Raw genomic sequence first — 22256 nt, forward strand, 5'->3', positions numbered from 1 at the left:
AACGCTTTGTGGTGTCCGCTCTAGGAGTGTGACTGTCTACAGGGTCTACAGATCCACAACAACTTGGCAACCCAGTTTTTCTCTTTGATAAAAATGTAATTTATTCTGGACTATAATAATCATGTATACATGTACAAGTGCAAATATAAGAGAACTTATATGATGGACTGTAACAACCACAAAATATTATATACCTACTGGATGGAAAAATTACAGGTGACAATGCACACTGGACTCAAATTTTAGCCCTTCATTGTATATCGGAGTAACTTTTTTATACAGACCTCGCTGTTGATTTCATTGGATTTGTTACAGTACGCCGGCCAAGGCACAGGTGTTAGTGCCTCCCTGTACCAGAGGTAACAGGCAGTGTAACAGGCCGGTGTATCTTCAATGCGCAAGGCACCTTATACTACACTGTGCAAGTCATTTAGAGTGTATTAAAAATAAATCTGAATTATACAAATGTGTTTTAAAATGTCAGCAGCCAACTTTCAAATATCTTTTCTAAAATTCTGAGCTATTCATGCAAATGCACATTGCAGATTTACAGGGCCTACATTTTTTCCCTCACTATACCAATCGATCTCATTTTTGATTCCTATAAAAGGAAAAAAAAATCGTGACCCACGAGAAGGTAACCTAACTAATGAACTTCAATACAAGCTTAACTCAAAGCCATGCATGTCAAATATGAAAATACATAAAAAATGAATTCGTAAGTCTTGGTTTTCAATAAAGTGCAATCTAATAGTGTCCATGTCAAAAGTGAATGCAGCAAACAGAGATATTCTACAAAGGTTTAATGCAAAGAAGGCCATGACTGCCCCAAACCCAAATTTACACAGATGATTAGAAAAAATGAGGTTGTAAAAACAGCAAAAGGGAAACCATGGCCGTCATAAGATGTTTGATTTTCTACAACTACAGAGAAAATATTAAGCATAATTTATGAGAAATATTATGTACATCCAATGAGAAATGCAACAATTACATGCACACTATCAGTGTTATAATCACATTACAATATGATGTCGGATTTAAGTCATATGATGTCACCATCCAAGGAGATCAACCAATATTTTCGCAAACTTGACCGATACATGGGCGAGTTTCAAAAAGTTCATTCCGTCCTACACTTTTGTTTTAAACTTCAGTGAATAACTGTGAAAAAAACTTACAAATTTTTATCATAGTTCTCACAAGAGCAATGCACAATCTCTCTCAGATAAATTTGATGTTAATATATACTCCAAATTCCTTTTACATTTCTTCAAATTAGCATTTAAAAGCTTGGTGTACGCTGGCCAAATTAGGTGACAACCACTCCTAAAAGAAACGCCCATACGTGGCTTCGAATGAAACCACAAAATCCTCGAGAAAGTAATCTAATTATAATCTCAAATATCTGTATAGCATTATAAACCCTTCTCTCAAATTTAAACTAAATTCACAACACAAATTGACATCATTATATCATCAACAGGACCAAGACACTAAATATAAAAGTTTAAAATGGCACTTAATTTGTTAGAAAATACAAATTTCATCTGACATGATGATGAAATTACTTTTAACAAAAATTTCTTTTTGTGCCAGCCAGTGCCATATACATGTAATATCAATTCAAAAATATTAAGACTTGGTGAATTTGGTGCACAGTCTAGTACATAAAACCTATCCATTGTGAATGCCACGGTGTCTTGGAAAACGAATATCAAATGGTGTGACAGCGACTTTTATGTAATCATTTATAATTCTCAAATAATCTCGGGGTTTTTCAAACCAGCTAGCTATCTATACAGGCCAACCTTAGTGAAAATACACCTAACTTCTTTCCTTTATCATGTTCATAGCTTTATCAAAGAGCTTGGCTATTCTACTATCTACTACACTTGACCTCCACTAATACAAATATGGCAATCTGATAAAAAGTATTTACACTTTACCAACATTGGATGTAAAACTAGCCTTCAAAAATATACAGAATGAGAATTATCAATTCTATTGCAACTTTTAACAACACCCACAGCACATTTGTTTGGACACTGCGCTAACCGATTCTTTTCATACCTTCAATGACCACTGAAAATAAGTGATTTTAGTCACAATGCGATTAAGATCGCACACCAAAGCAATTTAGATTGCTTGTCTGCGGGGCACTATGAGCGTTAAATTTCTAATCAATATCTCATAATACATCAGGGTATAATCACAACATGTACACTACTCTGCACAGGAATTGCTAGCAAGTGTATGATACATTCGTGTCTCAGGTGACTGACGACAAGAGCATATCTATGTCTGTGTAACTCTACCAACACAGGAACTTTAAGTGTTGGCCCGACATTTTCTAGACCTTTAATCATATCATACTGAGGAAGCAATTTCTGCGCACAGGAGTTGATCACAACATCAACAAAAAAAAAGACCTGGAGATATCGTAAAACCTTCTCATCCCCAAATGGCTTTCACACAAACAATGTACATCTGTTTATACATACATGTATTCCAACAGGGACGAGTTCTGTACAAAAAATATCCCTCCCTGGGTAAACAAAGAATATCAACCATGATACAAAGATATGATGATTTTATGGCAGGAGAATTAACAAAAAATATGATATAAAGTATTACAACTGGAATGTTTTGTTGAACACAATCTGCCTGAAATATTCTGTTACAGTAAGAAAACTTCCCTGCTTCTGCGCTCTTTGCTCTGGTTTTTGATGAAATTTCACCCTTTTTTAATAGAAACCCAAATACAACAACTTGGAGGGTGTCACTATGTAACAGTATGTAACAATATGCTCATGAAGCACATGTTAAGTATAAAAGCGGAAATGAAACTGAAGAAGGAATGTTTTTTCAAGGACGGAATCCTTAATCATAATAGAGATGCTTTAAAATGTACATGGACTTGCTGTTAAGAAAATAACAGACATAATGGAATGTAATGTAAGTAAGAGTGACACATATAATGGTGTTTACATTTTTTAGTTAGAAATTACATCATTTTGTTGGTGATAAAGATAAATTTTTAAAATGTGATCCAATTTATAAAATCAATTGAATTATTCCCCCTTTTCATAATCTCAATTCATCAGGTATTCAGATACTACTAGTTAAAATCAATCGTTTTAGTACTCTATTTCAGCAAAGACACTGAGCACTTTGAAAGGAAAAAATCACAAAAGTATTGATAGACTGTACTGTAAACCACTTTACTTTTGCAAGCCTGCTATTATTTGGCAACGCCAAGAGGGTACAATCGCAAACAACGGTTTCATCCTTGAAAATGGACCCATTGCGGATGCAAAATAGACACAGTAACTGCTAAGGATGTTTTCACAAAGATTTAGGGCTGCAAAAGTAAAGGGGTTTACTGTATTTAGAGAGTCAAACAGTCAACTAGGAAATGTACAAGGATGAGACCAATATTGACAGAAAGAGGTGTGTACTTTAAAATATGCCTTGTTAATGTTAAGCATCACATGTAATTCAAACTGACTACTTCTACGAGGACGTACAGCACACAGTGAATTTTATTCCGTGGCCAGACACTTCCCAAAAAATCATGCCATGTACTGCTGAAACTATGACAAACATACTTTTAGTACACTAGGTGCAGAATTTAACACGCCACCATTCTAATTCCTGTTTTCTATAGGTTAATTCATCCAGGCATACTTCCAGTCGATGCCTGCGTTGGTAAATGTAGTACAATCTTTGTACAATGTTATATCATCATATGCCATACTTCTTGACGCTGTCGCATTGAAAACCATATACTCACTCGGTGCCCTATTCCAAGCGGCTATTTTACCAGTGGTGGCAAATTCGGCTAATTTCTCCTGCAACTTTACTTGAAATTGTTCCTGGCCGGTAAAATAATTAGAATAGTAATCGGCAAAGGCTCCGAAAGCTGCCAACATGTCGACCCCACGGAAGGCGTAACGCGACCAGAATCCTCTTGCCAATGCATCTATTCGGCTAGAAGGCTGTGTCGAGAATATATAACGATAAACAGGCTGCGCCAGCATTCCCCCCCAAACTTGGACCATCTGGTTTGTCGGACATCTTGCCCGCATGTCCGTAACCATCAACATGTAAGCTTGCTCGTGAGTTCTGGCGGTCTTCTCGTAATCATCTACCAGGGTAGCGAGTGTGTTGCTAAATTCTTCAAGCTGTGAGCTAATTAATACCCGCTCCGTCGTACTCAGGGAGGGGTAACTGCCCCTTTCAAAGTATGGTGGATCCAAATCTGTGGCCTCTTGACCATTGCCTATAAAAATAAAGATGAGAAAGAAATGTTATCGATAAAGATACCTGATATTAGGTACTGAATATGTACAGTCATAAGTACAGTAGAACCTCTATTAGCGGACACCCCTCTATTAAGGACAACCTCTCTATTAAGGACACTAGCTTTGGTCCCAAATTGGTTGTTTCAATTTGACCTCTAATCAGGACACCTCTCTATTAAGGACAGCACTTGTCAGTCCTGAGGGTGTCCTTAATAGAGAGGTTCTACTGTACATGTACCAACACCTCCATTCTATTAGTATTAGCAGTAATTTGTCTACTCGAGCCAAATATTTTAGGGCTTTTTTGCGATGGGGCTGGGGTACAATCAAAGTTTTCCAAAATCAGTGAACAACTTTTTCCTTTCTCATGACAGACTAGCTTAGCAAGTTAGAAGACCTGTCCGGGGTGCGGTAAGCTAGGAGAACTGATTGATTCTCTAGGGTGAAAATGCTCTCGTTATTGATTCCATAACACCAATAAAAGACTCGCCCTTGTACCACCGGTACTGTTAGTTCTACTTCTTCTGGTACATGACACAGACCACAACCGGCGCATTATTTTCCATATCATTTACTGATTTAGTCATCATTGAACAATACCCGGAGGCCTATGTTAATTTCTGAGTGTGCACCAACATGAATATTGATGTGCTGCAAAATCCCCGGGTCCAAAGTAAATAAAGGTGTTTGTACGTGTGGCAGATGGTGCACAACTTGTGACCATGTGTATGAGTAGCAAAATATATGTACAACAAACACTCATGTCAATTTGCACTACAAATTGCACTGAAATTAAAATGATCGATAAGATAAGCCTTTCGAATATGTGCAAAATATGAATAATAACAGCTATGAATACAATGGAAAATCCCTCCTGTTTAAGCACAGCACAAACAAGTGATTTTAATTGCTGCATCCTACGATTTTAATCGCTGCTACATCGGACAAAGGATCACTTGTCTGGGCTAGGTTTGATATTGAGAGGCAGTTACTGCCATCACCAATTCTAGTGGCATACAAGCAATCATCATCGCAGTAGCGTTTAAGGGTACAATAAAAAGCCAATTTCTTACAGAGAAAATGTTTTCATCCCCTAATGATAACTACACAGTAGCATGATGTATTACATTGTAGGAGCTATTGATCAGTTGTGCTTTGAAAATATAAAAAATTCATTTGTAGGTTAGCATTATTGTACATTGTATATTGTCCTTATTCACTATTCATGATCACAGCCAAATACTAGAACGGTCCCTCTCACTCTCAGGTAGACATGAACGTCTTGAAACAGAAAATAAAATAAAAATAAAAAACAGAGATATAAATCACATATTACCTACTTTTATACAGTAGTCTCATTCTCAATCTGTGCCACAGTTAACTGATAGTGATACACTGGTATCTCAAAAGGCCTATTTAATTGAATTGTACCTCTTCTGACAATATGGCATTTACTATTGGCAATCAATGAACAATAACATGAAAATTTTACACTTATACATTGTTGAATGTTACTGAATCATGTATGCCATATAATAGTAATTCTTTTCTCATACACTGGGGACCTGGTTGTTGAAAAAAAATTTAGCATAATTTATAGTGAAGGCAACATTATTTATCAGACGATTATCTGGGATAAAGTCCCTTTGACATGTTTGATATAAAGACAAACATGCCATGCTCAGGGGCAGGGCTAATACAGTAGAACCTCTATTAGCGGACACCCCTCTATTAAGGACAACCTCTCTATTAAGGACACTAGTTTTGGTCCCAAATTGGTTGTTTCTATTCAATGTGACCTCTCTAATCAGGACACCTCTCTATTAAGGACAGCACTTGTCAGTCCCGAGGGTGTCCTTAATAGAGAGGTTCTACTATACACTCATCGTAGACCATGTCTCACTCATTAAAAGAGGTTCAGTCTATCGATCTGTTGACACATCATCTGCGAAATGGCAGAGCTGATTAACTAATCTGATAATGGAAACTGATATCAACTATTCATATCGTGCCGGGCAAAATAGAGCACAATGCATTAGCTGACCATAGAACAGCTTAACTATCATCAGGTTATCAAAGGGTTGTGATACTCTTTGAATTGTCGTTATCAAATCAAAAAAATTTGTGTCAATGATATGATTCTTAGGGATCCCATACATTTGTAACTGTCATAACTTCTCTGATAAATTAGTATTTGCAGCAAAAAAACAAAACACATGATTTAGAAAATTTACAGCATTAACACAACTTACCAAAGACAATAGGCACATGGTTTACAAGGGTTCTGGTATTGAACATTTGGAGTGTGGACTGCTTCACAATATTACCTGAAATACATTGAAGTAAAAAAAAGGTGAATATTTCAAAGCCTTTGGGAAGGAGGCCAGGTCTGTATGAGTCTAGACTGACTCTTAATTTCAAATTTCACAAACTTCCATTTTTAATGTACAATTCATTTTTGTAAACACAGTCACTGTCGTGCCAAATATTATACGTCATTGTGCATGTCACACCTTTACCTAACATGCCAAGCATGTGAATGTGTTTGTACATACATGAACATGCATGCCATTTTATTCAATAAACACTGTATTCAAAATTCATGACAACAGCTGGTATCCAGAGTCATTACGAACAAAACCTACAAAATCTCAATAGAATCACATTTACACACGTACGGAACATGTACACTTGAGACATTATTTTTGCAACTGATTCGGTCTCAATTCCTTGATTATTTTTTACACACTCACCATCGACGGTTATCATCGCTGCCATGAAATCATCCTTCTTGGGTACGGCGTACATCTGAGGTAGTGTCCACCTAGAGCCGTCATTCCATGACACAGAGTTCGTGATTGCATCCGATGACATCGCATACAGACAATCCATGACGTCACTGGGTGTTCTTTTGGTTGAACAACCAGTGTTGCTGAAATATAAGGCGATGATTTGCTAGTCTCGAACAAGGTTTTCTATTTTGAAAATGCCTTTCGCCAACCTCAAATTTTCATGATTGTAGAGGGTAGAATCGCTAAACTTTAGCGATGCGAAAAAGTTCAACTTAAAACATGAAATGGTTTTATCATTGAAAATTGCACCCATTTCGCAGAAATAAATGGACGCAATATCTGAACACAATGTTTTCGCAAACATATAGGACCTCACAAATAATGGCGTTTACAGTAAATGAGGCATTATGAAATCGGGTAATTTCAAGAACAGCCGACAACTATACCCAATGTTACTTACGATAGGAAAGCTCCATTGACATTCAGAGTTTCATTGAGGGTCTGATCGCGAATGAATCCTCCATCCATTACCCAAGCGCCGTGGAACAGATTCGAAGCCTTCGCTGAATTTAACAGGGCAAGCACACTGCTACCACCCGACTCCCAACCAAGAAGGGTCACCTGAAATTCACACATGTTCACAGATTATATTTGTATCAGCACTGGCATCATACTTTACAGTATAAATAGAGTAGACGACACAGCACATGCATTCATTACCTGAAGATACAATGTAGTGTGGAGGACATGTTCAGACAAAAGATACATGTATGTGAAGGTTTTTAGCTAAATATGGATAGGAAATGTCAATGGGTAAAATAAGTCACATGCTGTTAACTGAACTGCTAAATGCCTATGAAAGTTTTGCGGTTTAGAGTATTGGTTGAATATCTTAACATTCCTACTGATCTTCTTACCTTAGTAGGAGCACCCCCAAATTTCTTTATATTTGCCTTCACCCAATTAAGGGCGGCAATCTGATCCATCAAGCCGTAATTCCCGGTCATACCAGTACTGCGGTAATCTGGGAACTCCTTCAGCGCCATGAAACCAAACGGTCCCAATCGGTAGTTCATCGAGACGACAACCACCTTGTATTTTTTTACAAAATCGTGGACGCCGTAACTTGCTATTTCATCTCCACCACCAAAGGCTAGCTGGCCGCCGTGAATGTAGACAATAACTGGCAACCTGAAGATAGAGACATTTTTATATTAAAGTCTCGATTCCAAAAATCATGTATACAAAACAAGCAGACCTGCCAACCACAGAACAGCGGCGATCCTTCCGAGAGTCGAACACATGACCTCCTGAGTGATAATGAGCCTGGCACTCTATCCACTAAGCCCCTGATCTCCCATCAGTTGTAAAAACGGCCAAGTGTTCAATTTCAAACAGTTATTTCGATAACTTACCCTGCATCTGTCTTATTTGTTGATGTCCACACATTCAGAGTCAAACAATCCTCGCTGCCACCTTTATAACCATTTTTGATTCGCTGATAACATCGTGAGCCAAACTTATCTGTCGCGGTAGGAATTTCACTAGTACTGTTTGGAAATTTTAATCTGCAGGACGCCTCATTATGGAGTTCTCTTGGGGGTGTCCAACGATTACGGCCATCTGGAGCCAAGGCGTACGAGATACCCTGAAAAGACCCACAGACAACTTACAATAGGAGTACATGTAATTGGTAAATAAATACAAGACAAAAAGGTTTCAGTTTAAGATTCACACTACAGTGGAACCTTCCTTAGTGGACACATCTCTATTAAGGACAACCTCTCTATTAAGGACAACCTCTCTGTTAAGGACAACCTCTCTGTTAAGGACAACCTCTCTATTAAGGACAACCTCTCTATTAAGGACAACCTCTCTATTAAGGACACTTGTTTTGGTCCCATATTAGTTGTTTCCATTCAATTTGACCTCTCTAATCGGGACACCTCTCTGTTAAGGACAGCACTTGTCAGTCCCATGAGTGTCCTCAATAGAGAGGTTCTACTGTAGTACATTTTACATACATTCTCATATCAAGGATACATCATCAACCTCCTTTATGCAATCAAATGTAGACACTAAGATAAGTGAGAAGAAAATTCTCACCTTAAAAACGGATATATTTTTTTCATAAACTCCCGCTATCCACGCGCAGCTGACTTGGGCCAATGGTCTGGCAACCGGTGTTTTGCTTTCTTGTGGTTCTCCACCTCGCCGAGTGAATACGATTGGTAATACGATGATAATAATCAACAGGATTAAGAGTAGGATTATCAACAGTAGTGCTCGTGGTTTTTCATATTTTGGGTTATTGAAGAATTCAACGATTTTTGCCTTTGGAGAATTGGGGTCTTTTGGCTTTTCCGCTTTTCCATCGACAAGTTCCGCATTAGAGGCAGTCTGGAATTAATCGAGGAATTTTTCTTAGAAATAGAACATGCACACAAATGTAGAATTGAAGACGGAATTGACATGATAGATTAAAATTGACTTGTTGTTTGTGTAAGTTAAGAGAGTTCGATATTGACACAGACTTCAGTAAATATTGTTGTCATAAGCCCTCCACTCATGGACGCCTTATGCCCGAGCTATGAGTTCATGATGATGATGACAGACACAACCTTACCGGGATGGCAGGCTATTGTTCCAGTCAGTAGTTTCATGCTTTTTATGCACATATGTGTGCCACTTGCACTAATCGCCAATAGCCTGAGGCAAACTATTGTTCATCTATTCTCTTTAACTCAGACATGGACGGCCTGAAGGCACAGACTTTGAATGGTTTTCAGGTGCTTGTTCAACATGTTCAATCCAAATAATGAACACAATACATGCAATATATACTGTAAAATGCAAAATTTTCATGGGCGTAACATTTTTTGCAAGTTTTTTTGCGGATTCAAAAAATTCCACACCAACAAAATGCAACAACCCAGTCGAATACATTCATCCCACTAAGCAATTCAATGGTTACATTATTCATATTTCCAATACTACACCCAGTGACAGTGTGACTAATATCAAACAATGGCGATTGCAACCACTTCTGGCATCTGATTCACAGTAGATCAACAATATAAGCGCAAAGATGCATTTATACAGGATGACCTAGACCGCCCACAATTCAAACAAACTAATTTGTTGTGTGTTTGGTTTGTTGTTGACCATCCATGATCACAGATGTATTGATGCTTCAGAGACAAGGCTCGTAGAAAAAAACAATACACCGAATGTCTACACATTTTTCATGTATGGAGAATTTTGAAATGAGAATTTAATATAAACAACAGTACCGCGTTTTGGCTGTTGCCCACATAACGTATACACCGACGCAGATATGGCTAGTGCGCTGCCTCTTCCCTTAGGTTTTATTGCAACGTTTTCCAGTTTCTGTCTTCAATTTAAGTCTGGGTGCCAGGGCCCAGGTACCAAGCCCAGACTTCCTGGTTTGATTGTTTAGTTTTCCCCGCAGACTGTGAGGAAACGAGAGGGGGGGGGACAGAATTGATGCATAATAATAACATATTGAGACACGCCACCACAAGTTAACGACTTACCACTGATGGTGCGTTAACAGTACTGTTACTGGCTGCCCTCGACGGGAGACGATCCAAACTTGGTAAGCGACGCAAGTTAGATCTCTGTGGGGAAGTGTAACGTGGATTAGAATACACTGCCGGTTTTCCATCTGTTGACGAGCATCCCACAGGAGGACAGGCAAGACGCTGCCCAATTTCATTTCCATAGCCTCTATGTCTTTCTTCTATTCCCAGATCAGTCTGCGAGTCGCCATGTCCCATACTGCTAACTGTTGGGTCGTCTTCAGCGTACCGCATCCCAAGAAAGTCACTTCTGGCAGGTTCATCATGAACTGTTGACACGCTGTCGGCGTACGACTCGTTCATGTTTGGGTTGCGCTCCCCCAGCTCCACATCATTTGGATTTGCTGTGTGGTCCGCCATTGTCACTCAAGTTTAAGACTGAAACTGAAAGAAGAGGCGTCATCGAAACTGAATTTGATTTTGAATAATTTATGAGGCTTTTGAGTTTATCTCGATTGCCTAGCCCTAGTCCGCCACTAGTCGAGTCTGGGCCTAGTGATGGCTGATATTTATTTTCGCAGGCTGTGGCGAAAATCTTCTCACAGTCACAACATGGCGATGCATTTTTGTGGAACGATACTATACATATCATAGTCAATGTCTACACAACACTACAGTTCAGTAAATAGCCTTTCTGCCTATTACGTGCATTGTGGCCAATGTGGGTATAACGTAGTGCAAACACCCATGATATGCATACATGCAGAAGTACTGTGTCAGTGTGTGTGCACAGACTCGCTCAAAAATATATAGGTCATGAAAAAATTCCAACGTTAGGCAAGAGCTTGCATAGCTTATCCGGTACAAACTCGCGGGAAATTACAACTCACAAATAATCCAAAGAATACAGTTATCTTATGACGATGGCTTCACTTGCATTTAAGATGCAGAGCCGATAAGGGTCATAACTTTCCAAAAACGTCCTGAAAAGATACGCGATTTGTTACATCCTCGACGTGTCGTATGATTGAGGGATGTCGGAGTTCTTCTAGTAATAACAGGTGACGCCACCATTAGTTCATGGGTTCCTATACGCGGGAAATACGAATGCGCACGTGTGGACTTGGTTACTTCTGGTAATAACAGGTGACGCCACCATTAGTTCATGAGTTCCTATACGCGGGAAATACGAATGCGCACGTGTGGCCTTAGTTACTTAGTAGCAAACAGTTTTAGACTTTAAAAAAGGGATGACCCCCGCCTGCCCGGACCCCTGTAGGATTTGTGAAGGGGGTCCTGGTGGAGGGGGGGGGGGGGTTCATACTGTTGATAAGATAAACCATTCAATGGGAACTCAGGTGAATTTGATCATCTGAGGCGTTCATCGATGGATTCATACTGGTGATAAACAATGTAAACTCAAGTGACTGTAGTCATCTGAGAAATGCGGATGAATCATCATCATCATGTCCCGTAGACGCCTTGCGACCATTGGGGCGACCCTAAGCTGAACGATGTGACACCACGTCGGCGAGGCGGATCAGGTCACTGGTACGTCTTTCTTCCAGTCCAGTGCGTCACATCCATTCAATTTCTCTTTGGACGACCGCCTCCTCCTGCCTTTAGTCCCACTTTAAGAAATGACCCGTGTTAGAAAAGATTACCAAATAATATCCCACCTTGCCGCCTGTGGGCCTCCCGTGGTCCGTCAGAAAAAGATGACACGCATGCTGGTCTGCTGGTATGGTTCCGTGGAGGTAGAGTTGTCAGTTGGTTTAGGGGCGCAATGACCTAGCTTATAGCGAGCAATTAGTACACTAAAATTTCAGTGCTGGACGTACAATATGCGTATATTACGGTAATAGTTGCAAGTAGTTGGCATTTTAGAGTCATATTTCGTGTTATAATAACTACGTTGTAAACATAATGCTCAAAATTGATTCATGAAAAAGGCAGTAGGGCAATATTAAGCAAACAGTACAGTAATTGAAAAAAGTGTAATTCCATTAACTGAATATTGTTTTTAGACACTACAGTATATACATTTTGGGCCTACTTTTCCGTAAACCACGAGCACAATGTATGTGAAAAAAACAACACTCCACCGTGTTGACAATAATTATGGTGAGATGAGACAGTCACAGCCAGGCCAAATCAGTCTTGGCTGCTCTGCCAAGTTGTCAACATGGTGAGAGAGATGAGGTAGTCACAGCCAGGCCGAATCAGTCCTGGCTGCTCCACCGTGTTGACAACATGATGATAGAGATGAGGAAGTCACAACCAGGCCGAATCAGTCCTGACTGCTCCACCGTGTTGACAACATGATGCGAGTGATGAGACAGTCACAACCAGGCTGCATCAGTCTTCGTCGCACTGCCTAGTTGTTAATATGGTGAGAGAAATGAGACAGTTAATTACAGCCAGGCTGCATCAGTCTTCGCCGCACTGCCTAGTTGTTAATATGGTGAGAGAGATGAGACAGTCACAGCCAGGCCAAATCAGTCTTGGCTGCTCTGCCAAGTTGTCAACATGGTGAGAGAGATGAGGAAGTCACAGCCAGGCCGAATCAGTCCTGGCTGCTCCACCGTGTTCACAGCATGATGAGCGAGATGGGACGATCTCAGCCAGGCCGAATAAGTCCTGGCTGCACCACCGTGTTGACAGCATGGTGAGAGAGATGAGACAGTCACAGCCAGGCCGAATCAGTCCTCGCTGCTCCATCGTGTTGTCAACATGGTGAGAGAGATGAGACAGTCACAGCCAGGCCGAATCAGTCCTGGCTGCTCCACCGTGTTGTCAACATGATGAGAGAGATAGGACGGTCACAGCCAGGCCGAATAAGTCCTGGCTGCACCACCGTGTTGACAGCATGGTGAGAGAGATGAGACAGTCACAGCCAGGCCGAATCAGTCCTCGCTGCTCCACCGTGTTGTCAACATGGTGAGAGAGATGAGGCAGTCACAGCCAGGCCGAATCAGTCTTGGCTGCTCTGCCAAGTTGTCAACATGGTGAGAAAGATGAGAGTGTAACAGTCAGGCCGAATCAGTCCTGGCTGCTCCACCGTGTTTGCAACATGATGAGAGAGATGAGACAATGTAAAATTGTTATGAGTATGTACATGTATTTAAAAAAATATATTTTTATAAAAATATTTTTTAGTGTAAGAGGTATCAATCCATAAAATCAAAATCACTTCCAATTTGATATTTCTTGAGATGAAAATGAAAAAACCTAATAATAAAGGCACATTAGCAAAACCAATATATTGATCAATCAAAAATTAGTTAGGTATCAAACTTTCGTTTCTCTGATCGACACATCTCGGTCAAGTAGTCGTGATCGCGTAATTGACGAACGTCTGCTGCCCTTGTAGCATATCTTTGCTACTTTTGACTATTTCGCCGTACAATCACGTAATGCAGCATAGTCAATTATTTCTAAGATATGTATGCATGCCATGGTGACCAAACAGTTTGTGCTTGATCTAACCAAGGGCTTTACCTCTTGAGAGAGGCCTATCTATGTATTTGTCATTATAGTTAAATATCAGTAAAATAATTTATAACCATGACCCTGCAGTGCCATAATGACACGTGCAAAATTTCGAGACGAAACACTACCCCCAAATGGCACTTTATCGTGCCGCCTTATAGTATTATGATATATAGATTCCCTGACAGCTGTCCATGTAGCCAAAGGCAACCTGATGAGGAGACGATCCCAGCCCCTGCGGACAGCCACAAGTTGTTACCAATATATTTGCTGCCAAAATGCCCCTGGTGTAACGCATCCGCCCATTGCTTGGTTGATATGTTGAAATAATTTTTCTCAGGCGCATTTTGACTCCGAACAAGGAGGACTTGTGGACAAGAAGATACGAGGCGAACGATACAATTTACCTTTAGTAGCTTTCATCAGACATCTCAAAACTCCTGGTTCAGACACTTTGGTTGCTACCGACAGAGTTTGAACAACAACGCGTCAGTTTAAAAAGTAAGATGGGAAATTCTGCGTTGTCAAAACGTGAAAAATACGCAAAAGCGTACTTCAAGAAGATTGTGGATGAGAGGGCGTATAAGGATTTTGATGTTGACTTCGAGTATGAGAATCTCGTATTAAGTGGAGGCGGCGACAGAGCGTGCACATACGTCGGTGCAGCAAAGGTTAGGCTTTCTTGTTAAACCGTTCGATATCCTCTTTTTAGTTTGTATACGAAACGTTGTTGCCATTTGAGGACTAAGTCATCCTAATAGTACCACAATGACCTGTTCTAACCTTCGAGTATAACTATCTGTTTGCTGCAGCTACGGTGGTCACTCCAGATGACATCCCGTAGCCACGATCAGTCCTTTGCGTTTGTCTTCGGCCACCTGACCTTATCAAGAGCGCGTTTACCGCAGGCACCGGAGTTATTTCTCCGTACAAAGGGGTCTGAGTCCGGCCTGTTTTATGTCAGCACGTATTGTGCCCAGTATGTTTTCTTTTGGGTACATACATTTTGGTAATCCACCAGAGTAAAAATCGTGATGTCGTTTTTCCAGAAATTCGCGAGATTAAAAAGTCACGGGAATCTTGTGGCGTACAGTGTAGTATATCAAATACAATTTTATGATCGAATAGGTTCTTGATGATCTGGGTATCCTTCCAAAAATCAAGCGATTTGCTGGAACAAGCATGGGATCTGTCATTGCGGCAACATTGGCTGTCGGAGCATCACCAGTAGACCTGTATGCCTTCATACTGGAGGATCTGGATCGGACTGTCATGGGTAGGTAGAATAAAAACATCCAAGTTTTTGTATCAGATTGTCACCCCAATGACTGTCATGAGTTGGTAAAAGAGAAGTCAGTAATAGGGCGCTTTCGGAAATCGCCCGAAACCCCAACGTGAACGCGTATCCCATTGTTTGAGCTCCTGATCAAGATGTCGAACACTGCGATAGGCGTTTGCGCTTGCGTTTCGGGGGATTTGCGAAAACTCACTATTGTAGTGTCCCCCGAATGAAGGGGACAACACTATAACATGTTTTATTACTATTTTCGGGCCAGATTCGCTGATTTTGTTCTTTTCGTTCAGATAGTTCCAGTGTAACGAAGCTCTACAACGTAGTCACCAAGTATGGCTGGCACTCGGGTGAAGCCGTTACCAAGAAGATGAGAGAGGTACTCAACCGCTTCACAGGCAATCCGGACTTGACCTTCGAACAGGTATGAATGACATTGATTTAATATTTTGGTCAGGGGAGATTGTGGTCCGATTGCCGTCACAAAAAATGTTAGCAAAGAGGCGGGTTTCGCAGTTATGATGAATATGATGAATCATACATATTTTCTGATGTAATATGACATTTTCTGGAGGTACTTTTGTTCTACCTGTCGGTGTAACGCCTAAATTCTGCATTCTCTTCCAGCTTTACAAGATGCGTGGGATTGAGTTATGCGTGGTAGTTACCAACCTGACCAGCCAGTCCGTGGAGTACTGGCACCCGAAGACACAGCCTGACATGTCCATAGCCGTCGCAGTCAGGGCTTCGGTATCGCTCCCATGTTCGTACCCTCTATTGCTTTTCGTTTTTGACATGTCGCTCACTTCAACATAACTGAAAGTGTTACCCAATCTCTTTCTGAGTGTCTCAACATATTAAAAGCACCTTTTGCTGTAAAGAGAGATGCAGCCTATACAGAGCCCCCTCTCTCTCCAAAGTAAGGACTATAGTTATGGCCACCAGTCTCTTTCCAGTGACAAACCTTCACATAGACTTGATGTAAGTAAAAACAAGTAAGTATGTCTACTTGGTAAAAGCAGAGTCTTATAATAATTCAAATTCATTGAAAGACTCTGGCAAAAGTGACAATATGATCGAGTATTCTTGTTACCGAAGGTTTTTTTGCAGTTCTCTTCCAACCGACGCAGGTTGAAGACATCGTGACCGGGGATTCCATTTACTGCGTTGACGGCGGAATCTTGAAGAACTTCCCGCTCAATGCCTACGATGGGTGGTACCTCTCATTGATGCCCAAGGATTCCTTCTTCCATAGGATCGGCTCGAAGGACCTGCCACTCGGAGAGGTCAATCCGAGAACACTGGGCATCAAAGTAGTAAGACTATAGTTGAATTGATATGGGTACCTTTTCTAATCGGGGTCATCAGGCACGTTTGTCAATGCACGCAACGAAAGCTTTGTGAGTCATCAGGCACGTTTTTGCTGTCCGGTTTGTCAACGCACGCCACGAAAGCTTTGTTTGGGTAATAAGTGTGCAGCGTAAAATACAATGATGTTGCCACGTGCGGTGACAAAATGGAAAATTAGACGCGTATAATGTACCAGTATCATAAAGCTATGTATCATAAAGCCTTTGGAGCTTGCAACGTGCCCGCCCTTTTTCCAAGCTTTGACGAGACTTGCTTATAGTGTCTATTCAACTCCATTCACGGTGAATCAGTTCGCGTTTGAGGAGAACATTTAAAATTAAACGAGACTTACATTTAAATTGAAGTTTAATTGAGGTCCTATCGAACCCTCACTCGCAGAATTGCGTTGACACGCTATCAGCCAAAGCAAGCGCAAATATTGAACATCCAGGTCGACCTGCATGGGTACTGCGTCTCCGCCTTTCTACAGATTAGAATACGGAGACGAAAATCCGATAGTAAGCTAGTATGCTATTGAAGAGACGTTTTCATAATTTACTGTTTCAGTTTAGTGCCCTGATGGAAGATCAAAGTTTTTCTTCTGAAATTAGACGCTTTAAAAGCAAGGAGGTGACACGGCCTGACACTTCTTACGCCAAGTAAGTACGATATCGAAATCTTGGGTCTTGTGAATAGGCCATTTTCGTCTCCAAACATGGTTTTCTCACTTATTAATTTTACTTTCTTTGCCCCTCGAGCCGCTTTAGTCTTAAACTGTTTATTTTGACTGCTTTCAGACTGCGGGGTCCAATAGAAGATACTGCCCGCCATGCCCGTGAGGTCGAGATGGATATGATGCAGGCAGCAATTCGTTTCATCACCTTTCTCTCCAAATTCTCGACAGTCAACGAAGAGGGGATTCTGACCAAAGGCTTCAAGCTGGCTTTGGAGGGACTTGCTCCGACGTCTGACAGCGTAAGTGATTCTGAAAAGTAACCGGATGAACACTGCTGTGCCAGGTGGGGTGTTGTCTTGACATCAGAGCCAAATATTTGACTTTCAGATGAATTCAGTAATGACGGTGCATGGCCATGATAGTGTATCCTGACTCAACAGTGTTTTGTATAACGTAAAGATGAATTAGAGAGCAATATGTAAAACTATGTTGGTGGTAAAGATGCTGACAACTGCCTGGAAGGAAGTCATTTGAGTTCATGTATACGATATCGTCAGGATTATCAAATGCCACATTTCTTATTTGATATTTACGAAAATAGAAAGTAGGATGTCACATCGAATGGCTAAGGATATGCTGATTTTTTTACCTCACAGGTTGATGCTTTCAACGGGAAGGACTGGAATCTTCTCTTCGGTGAGAACAGAACTATAGCCGAGATAACGAGCGATCTTAACAGCAATGAAGATGATGTGATCTCCAACGAAGAACTCCTGAACCACTTCAGCAAGCACGGGGTCCTCTTGCGCCGCCTCATGATAAACAAGCCAGCTAGCATCCATCAGCTCCGGAGGAAGATCAACTCTCTCTACGACTTCGCTCATTCGATCTCCGATTCGTATTACCATGAGCTCCAGTGCATGTCGCATAAGGTGATGACTATCTTTCTTTACAGCACAATGTCAAAGCATTGCATCATTTAGCAGACCAGAAAAAAATCCTGGTAGTCCAGATACTGTGAAGTGAATTTCAAAAGGGGTGTCGTATTAATAAAAGTCATGCACATTATCATTAGCCATTTTGTGAACGCCTGCCTCAATGCTGTGTCTTGGTGCAGGTTGTTACATGTGTTGACAAAAGGGAAAACGAAATTCCATGTGCCTGCAACTGGTTTGAGACACACAAACAACTTGAACATTTTGAAAGACCAGCCCGTTTCCATTAAGTTATCTATTTTCCATTTATATTCAGGAAGAGGACGAAGAGAGGACCATTCCCATATATTCCGACTACATAAGCATGGTTGGGCCCAGGATGACGCTAAAGGATAAGGAATTCATTGTCAAGGTTACTTTTTCACTGTGCCTTTACAGTGTGTTAAGTGTAAAGGTGTCAAATTGGTCTTGTGAATAAACAAAATACTCCCCAGTCACTTCTCGTAAATTGCAAAACGATAAAACGTCAGTGTACAAAAACTGAACTTTCTTATGAGGCATAAAAATTTTCCTTTTCTTTTCCAGCAAGGCTATGAGGCGACACTAGCTTTCTTCGAGGAGAAGGCGGAACAGATCAAAGAGAAGGGGAAAGAGGAAGTTGTAGATGTCAAAAACATATAAGATAGCGAGATGTTCATTTTTCGGCTTATTGTATATACTTCTGTACTCTCATGTACTCAAAAGAAGGTGGTCCAAATGGTGGCTTGAAAACATTTGTCAAAATATGTTAAACTTAACAAAGCATCTGAACTACATATCAGCTTACTATATCATAGGAAGTATTTAACACTGTATAACTTTTGATGGTGAAGTCAAGTGCTCAGGTATAATAACGATCTCTCATCTTTGTTTGCAAGTTTAAATTAATGAATAAGTCATTTGAAATTGCTGACACTGCATTTGTGTCTCATCAAGAAATGAGAAAGACATTAGGCACCCTTTGCAACCCCTACGGACGACCGAGTGTGCAGTATAAAGGTCGGCAGTGTCATCCGGTCATAATCGGGAAAATTTCCAAAAAGTCCGCGTCAATAAAGTACATTTACATACAGTACTTCGTACTTCGTTGTTCATAGCTCTTTAGGGTTACAAAACTTGCCTTTGATTGATATGTAAAATAGCACCCGACTGCGGATGGTGCTGTGGTCATCAACATAAATAGTTAAAGGCTTTCCCAATTTTTTTTAAGTCAGAGAAGAAAAACATATAGAAACAAAACCACTGTAATGTCATGTTTTTTGCACCGAGTCTAATAAAACAATACGCCCTGTTCTCAATATTAGCTTTATCGTCACTTTTTTCCAGGCGGCTCATTATTTGATCTTTCATTAAAAAAAGCAATTTAATCCTCACTTGATAATGGAAGACAAGTTGTGTCTAGAAACCACGCACAAGTTGCATTTTGCGATGTAAATGTATAACTTGGATGGACCCATGGATGATTGATGCGTTACTCGGGGCCATTACGATTAAGCTTAACTTGGCGGCAGAAGCCTAAAAACAGTATGCGATTATCGATATTTAATTCATGAACATAAAACATATTTTTGATATTACAAAAGAATGGTGCCTAATACATTTTTGTATAATCATCGTTACAAGTATATTGAAGTTGAAATTACTTCTCGTGCCCTTGTTAGAACTTTTTCCAGTTTGATGAACATTTTGCAGGGTTCGAATTCCTGTTACACCAGTTGGTCCAAATTCATTTTGGGTCTCATAATAATTTTGAACGTAACCTCAAACAATAAAGGGGATTAAGAGAGGATCATGGCTTGGGTGAAATCCACGATATACAATAATTTTTATCAACAGCGTAGGCCTAAAATAGGTCTTTTGATATACCAGATGTTCCTGGTGAGATAGATCACGTATATCCCACAGATGAAATATACTGTAGTTTCATGAAAATAACACCACTTTGGGATATTCAAGGCCCGGCCTCTTCTCTCGAGTCTATTCACCAGAGGTAACCAATGAGTGACTTCGCTGGCCCTTGTGATGGCTCAGCCGAGCTGTCACGGTTACCCTAAACCACTTATTACCGCAGCCCTATTGATTCGAAGTGTTGTGGGCCTACTGGTCGATGAGTGCGCATGTGGAATGACGTAAATGGTAACGCCACTCGCCGACCGTTTATACAGGTTGTCTCATAAAACTGAAGCACCTTTTAGATTGATCCAAACCCCCCAAAACAAAAAAGGTCCTTATTGAAACTCTGAAGGAAAATCTACGAATGCTTGCATTAGTAAAGCAAAGTGAGATTCAGGCAATGATAGTAGTCACGAAATTCCGAAGAAAAACGAGGAGCTCATCCTCTGTTTTTCTACAACCCTCTTTTTTATTTAGACTCCCTAGGCCTACGTGGGAGAAAACGGAATCGAAGTTTCTAGGATTTGTGGTTTTCTTGTGTAATTCTAGGGCCTCTTAGGCCTATAAATGAAGCCCAACTGAGGGTACCCACATTGCAGACAACCTGTGCGACAATGGATGCTGTAGAGCTGCTGAGAAAACGACGCCGGCGCTACATCGTGACAGAAAAACTTGCCTACCTGAGAGACCAGAAGGAGGCACTGGTGAACGGTACGGTGCGCAGTATGAGAGAGTTCGCCTCCCACTATAACATCCCCTGGGAGACGTTTAGAAGGTGTAATATCGAGGACCTCGAGCAGAAGCAAGAACAAGGGCATGGCCGGAAGAAGACGGTAATGGAGCCCCGTGATCTGTTATGGCCACAGGTTTAGGACCATCTTTACCAATGGCTGCAGCAGATGAGAGAGCGTCGCCTCGCAGTCTCCGTTCTCGACATTCAAGATAAGGCGTTGGAAGTGTGGCAAAGCTGGTGGAATGAGTTAGCCCAAGATGTCAGAGAAGGGATTCAGCATTGTCGCCCTCAGCTATGGGATTTCAACGCATCCATAGGCTGGGTGGAGTGCTTGATGAAGAGACGCCAGGTGTCCCTACGGAAGGTGACCAAGAATACTACGATCGTCCCCGCTGATGCTGCTGCAAGGATCCAGACCTTCCGAGATGCGGTTACTGGGAGCATCGATCGTCTTGATATACAAATGCGGTTCTTCTTTAACATGGACCAAACCTTTGTCCTGTTTGATATGAGAACCATGTACACGGCCAACACCACGGGGAGAAGGCCATAGACGTCCGATCATCCAGGTCCAATACGAAGCTGGGATACACCGTCACCCTCTGCATCGCAGCCGCTGGAGCAAAGTTGCCGGCGCACATCACCTTCCCCAGAAGAGGTTTCGTCCGGGTGTTTGCAGCCCTCCAAGACAACCCACCAGCAGATGTAGATTACCCAATTACCTGGGATGGTGTTGATGAGGACGTTATCGTCAACTGATTTAAAGCATCGTTTCGACCAAGGCCAATCGAAGCTGGACCACATGCTATCTTGGAGGAAGAAGAGGAGACTGCCGTGGATGGACCAGAGTTCGTGAATGTAGTCGAGGAGGACATTGTGATGGACTTGAATTGACTGTGGGTGTTGTGAATGATTGTGGGTACGATTCTGAAAGCTGGACAATCTAATAATGTGTATCTTTAGCTTGAAAAAAAATTGAATCGGGATTTGCATCGTTCTTTTTTATTCCTTCACTGATCACTTCGGACAAGACTGTACATTCAGAGGGATGTTCGGTTTTGTCTCCCGATATGTGACGGACAACTTCTCATTCTTACCAATTTCGCACTGCAAAGTATCTTTGAAAGCCCGAAGCTGGTTAGGGATGATAAGACCCGAAGACATGCTCCATTACCTCCCTGAGCAGTGCCTCACTTTGAAAGGGCA

At 41.0% G+C, this 22256-nt stretch overlaps 2 protein-coding genes across 3 annotated transcripts; one reads left to right on the forward strand and one right to left on the reverse strand.

Annotated features, from left to right (window-relative positions):
* Positions 1-81: 81 nt before the first annotated feature.
* LOC135492140 (cAMP-regulated D2 protein-like) lies at positions 82-11660 on the reverse strand. 2 transcript variants are annotated; one of them, XM_064778345.1, is made up of 9 exons: positions 11532-11660; positions 10657-11079; positions 9206-9499; positions 8515-8747; positions 8017-8290; positions 7560-7720; positions 7061-7239; positions 6560-6634; positions 82-4285 (listed from the first exon to the last, which is right to left on the reverse strand). In XM_064778345.1, the coding sequence occupies exons 2-9, from the start codon at positions 11059-11061 to the stop codon at positions 3672-3674; spliced, it is 2235 nt and encodes a 744-aa protein (XP_064634415.1). In that variant the 5' UTR covers positions 11062-11079; positions 11532-11660; the 3' UTR covers positions 82-3671. The 2 variants fall into 2 exon arrangements, with proteins under 2 accessions (XP_064634415.1, XP_064634414.1); XM_064778344.1 differs by having other exon boundaries at positions 10657-11085; positions 11532-11649.
* A 2805-nt stretch (positions 11661-14465) lies between these two features.
* Positions 14466-19722, forward strand: LOC135492024 (uncharacterized). The gene is made up of 10 exons (XM_064778105.1): positions 14466-14804; positions 15262-15409; positions 15718-15848; positions 16052-16187; positions 16535-16740; positions 17342-17433; positions 17572-17749; positions 18107-18382; positions 18702-18797; positions 18971-19722. The coding sequence occupies exons 1-10, from the start codon at positions 14640-14642 to the stop codon at positions 19064-19066; spliced, it is 1524 nt and encodes a 507-aa protein (XP_064634175.1). The 5' UTR covers positions 14466-14639; the 3' UTR covers positions 19067-19722.
* Positions 19723-22256: the final 2534 nt, after the last annotated feature.

Source organism: Lineus longissimus, chromosome 8 (genome assembly GCF_910592395.1).
Source record: "Lineus longissimus chromosome 8, tnLinLong1.2, whole genome shotgun sequence".
NCBI classification, from domain to species: domain Eukaryota; kingdom Metazoa; phylum Nemertea; class Pilidiophora; order Heteronemertea; family Lineidae; genus Lineus; species Lineus longissimus.